This window comes from Sinocyclocheilus rhinocerous, unplaced genomic scaffold (assembly GCF_001515625.1).
Source record: "Sinocyclocheilus rhinocerous isolate Xijiao unplaced genomic scaffold, SAMN03320098_v1.1 scaffold2958, whole genome shotgun sequence".
NCBI classification, from domain to species: Eukaryota; Metazoa; Chordata; class Actinopteri; order Cypriniformes; family Cyprinidae; genus Sinocyclocheilus; species Sinocyclocheilus rhinocerous.
Window position 1 is genome coordinate 94,231 of NW_015666485.1, and position 2,681 is coordinate 96,911.

Sequence of the window (2,681 nt, forward strand, 5' to 3'; positions counted from 1 at the left end):
ATCTATCTATCGTTCTATCTATCTATCTATCTATCTATCTATCTATCTATCTCTCATATGTTTACATTTACATTGAAAAGCATTTGATGGAAATGGAAATCACAGCTGTACCTTCTGGTTTGTTGAATTCTCTGAAGGTGGGAAGCGAGATGGCCGTGTGTGAGATGGAGAGGATGGGATTGAGCACGCAGGAGATGTCATTGGGCTGGCAGGACTTCACACATCGGATAATATCGGCACGATCGACCCTCGGCCTGCTGGAGGAAGACAACACAACCGTCTGAACCAGAACCAAGCCACTGACCTTTGTCCTGAGCTACATGTCAGCTGCTTCTGGGCTCTGCCAGAGGAATACATGCTAATGATGCAGGATTCGGTTTCCCCCTGTCGGCACCGTTCTCAATGACGACATGCTAAAATGCCAAAGTGCTCCAAACACAGTAGGGCCCATTGTGAGACGGCTCGAGCAAACAGGCCGTGATCTCTGGTGATGACTGGGTAAAATAATCTTCCTTCACAGTTGAAGCCCTCCAACAACCGGATGGTTTCCAGCAGAACCCACCACAGAACCAAGCACCCAGCGGGCGGGTGAAACCTTTACTGTATAAATATTATTTGCACAAATACACTGGCCATTCTTAATATGGAGCTCATAACACAAACAATCAGGTTTTTAGGGGGTAAAAATCAGAACAGAAGACTACGAGAGGCCAAAAATCACACCACAAGAGAATTGGTGGTCGAGTTTCCTGTTAGCCACTCGAGGTTTTTCGATGCTTTTTCGAAGTTGTGACATTGATGTAAAACTTTTTCCGAAAAAATGTTTGGTTTAGCTGAGCATTCCCGGTTCGGTATCCCAAAATCTCCATGGAATTTATGGAACGAGGGAGCTTTAAATCCTGAACCTCCTGACAAGACAACTCTGACTTAATTTAAAGTTGTGTTCGGGTAATCAAACACAGACTTTGGATCGCAAATGAGATCTCTTTAATCTCCAGTTGTTTCTCCTACATAGCAAAGAGATTCAATTGTTAAGTTTTGTTAAATCTCATTGCATTTTTTTTTTATTTGGTATCGGTCAATACTGGATATAACCTTTACTGTCATCAAATGCTCACTTAAAATCTATAAATGTATACATTATTAAAGACACTAATAATTTAAATGTAATTCTGAGTAAATTTCAAAATGAATAAAAAAAAATATATACTGTATATTATAATGTTATTTGTTAAAAACGATTCTAAATATTACAATTTTATAATACTGAATTAATAAAAAATAAAACATGAACGAAAAAATACAAGCGAATTAATTTTTTATAAATTTTTTATTTTATGTTTACACTTTATGGTAGTTTGTCTAAATAAAAATAAACCCAAAAATAAAATATAAAAGTAAAATACAGTTTTAATAATTGTAATACAAAATTGTATACTATTTTGTCTAAGTAAAAAAGTAAAACACTAAAATTAGTTTTATTTAAATAAAATATAACAAAATATATAATAACAAAATATTTAAATAATTTTAAAAATTAAGGTTTTATAATATTTAGTCTAAATAAAACACTAAACTTAATTTTAGAAAAATATATACATTTTTAATAATTTAATACGAAGTTTAAAATTGTTTAAAACGCTAAAATTAGTTTATTAATTTATTTATACAAAATAAATATTATAAAATTAATAATTTTAATTCAAAATTAACAAAAAACTCAAATTAGTTGTATACAAAATATATTCGTTTTTATTAATTAAATACGACATTTAAGATTAACATTTTATGTTTTGTGTATTTTTATTTATTTACACAAAATATTATAAAATTAATACTGTTAACAAAAAAATGAAAGATTAACCATTTAAAAATAAAACACGAAAATTAGTTTTATTTTTAATGTATTTAGACAAAATATTATACAATTTGTAATATTACCCATTGGCCATAACATGGACAGTAAAATATAATTCCCGGCTGATCGATATTTGTAATATCAGTGCATCACGGGCCCCGTAACAAGCTAGCGTTAAAGCAAACAGCTCTAGTGAAGTGTGCTGAAATGTGTGCATCGTGCCGTGATTAGCTGACCCTCATCTCTGCACGCTTTGATCGGATGCAGGAGCTGCAGCGAAACCCCAAAGCTCAGATCAGGTTACGGCCGAGAGGAGAGAAGCCCCTGACAGAGAAGTCAAGCCACCGCTGGGCACGGACCTGTAATTAGCAATTAGCGGGTGGGTCCACGTTTAGCTTAGGCCTGAGCCAAAGCCACAAAATGTTCTCCCTGCTTATAATACCCAACTTGTGCACGACATGCAGAGCGAGAAAGAGGGGCAAACGGTGCAAATAAAGAGCCGAGAACTCTCGCTAACTTCAAAGCTAATGTCAAGGCCTTGTGGCGAACGCGGCGCTCACGTGGGCCAAAACGCCAAATCCCGATGTGTGATTTGAAGGGAAAAACATGGCTTTTGGACGGGCCGTGTTTCTGGTCAAGCAGAAAGTTCTTCTTTTTCTCTCTGGTAATTATTAATTATAGTCAGTGTCTTGATAGCAAACCAACAGTGCGTGTGTGTGTGTGCGGGAGTGTGCGTGTGTGTGTGCGTGTGTGTGTGTGCGTGTGAGTGAGTGTGTGTGAGCGTGTGTGTGTGTGTGTGTGTGTGTGAGAGCAAGAGTGTGTG

General features: G+C 35.9%; 1 protein-coding gene across 2 annotated transcripts in view; it reads right to left on the reverse strand.

Moving 5' to 3' along the window:
• Positions 1–2,681, reverse strand: part of fbln1 (fibulin 1) — a 74,813-nt gene that overhangs the window by 32,545 nt on the left and 39,587 nt on the right. The window contains exon 15 of one of the 2 annotated variants that reach the window (XM_016543642.1): positions 112–254. In XM_016543642.1, coding sequence (XP_016399128.1) covers positions 112–254 — 143 coding nt within the window. Of the gene's footprint in view, positions 1–111; positions 258–2,681 lie in introns of both variants that reach the window. The other variant, XM_016543641.1, reaches the window with a different exon arrangement.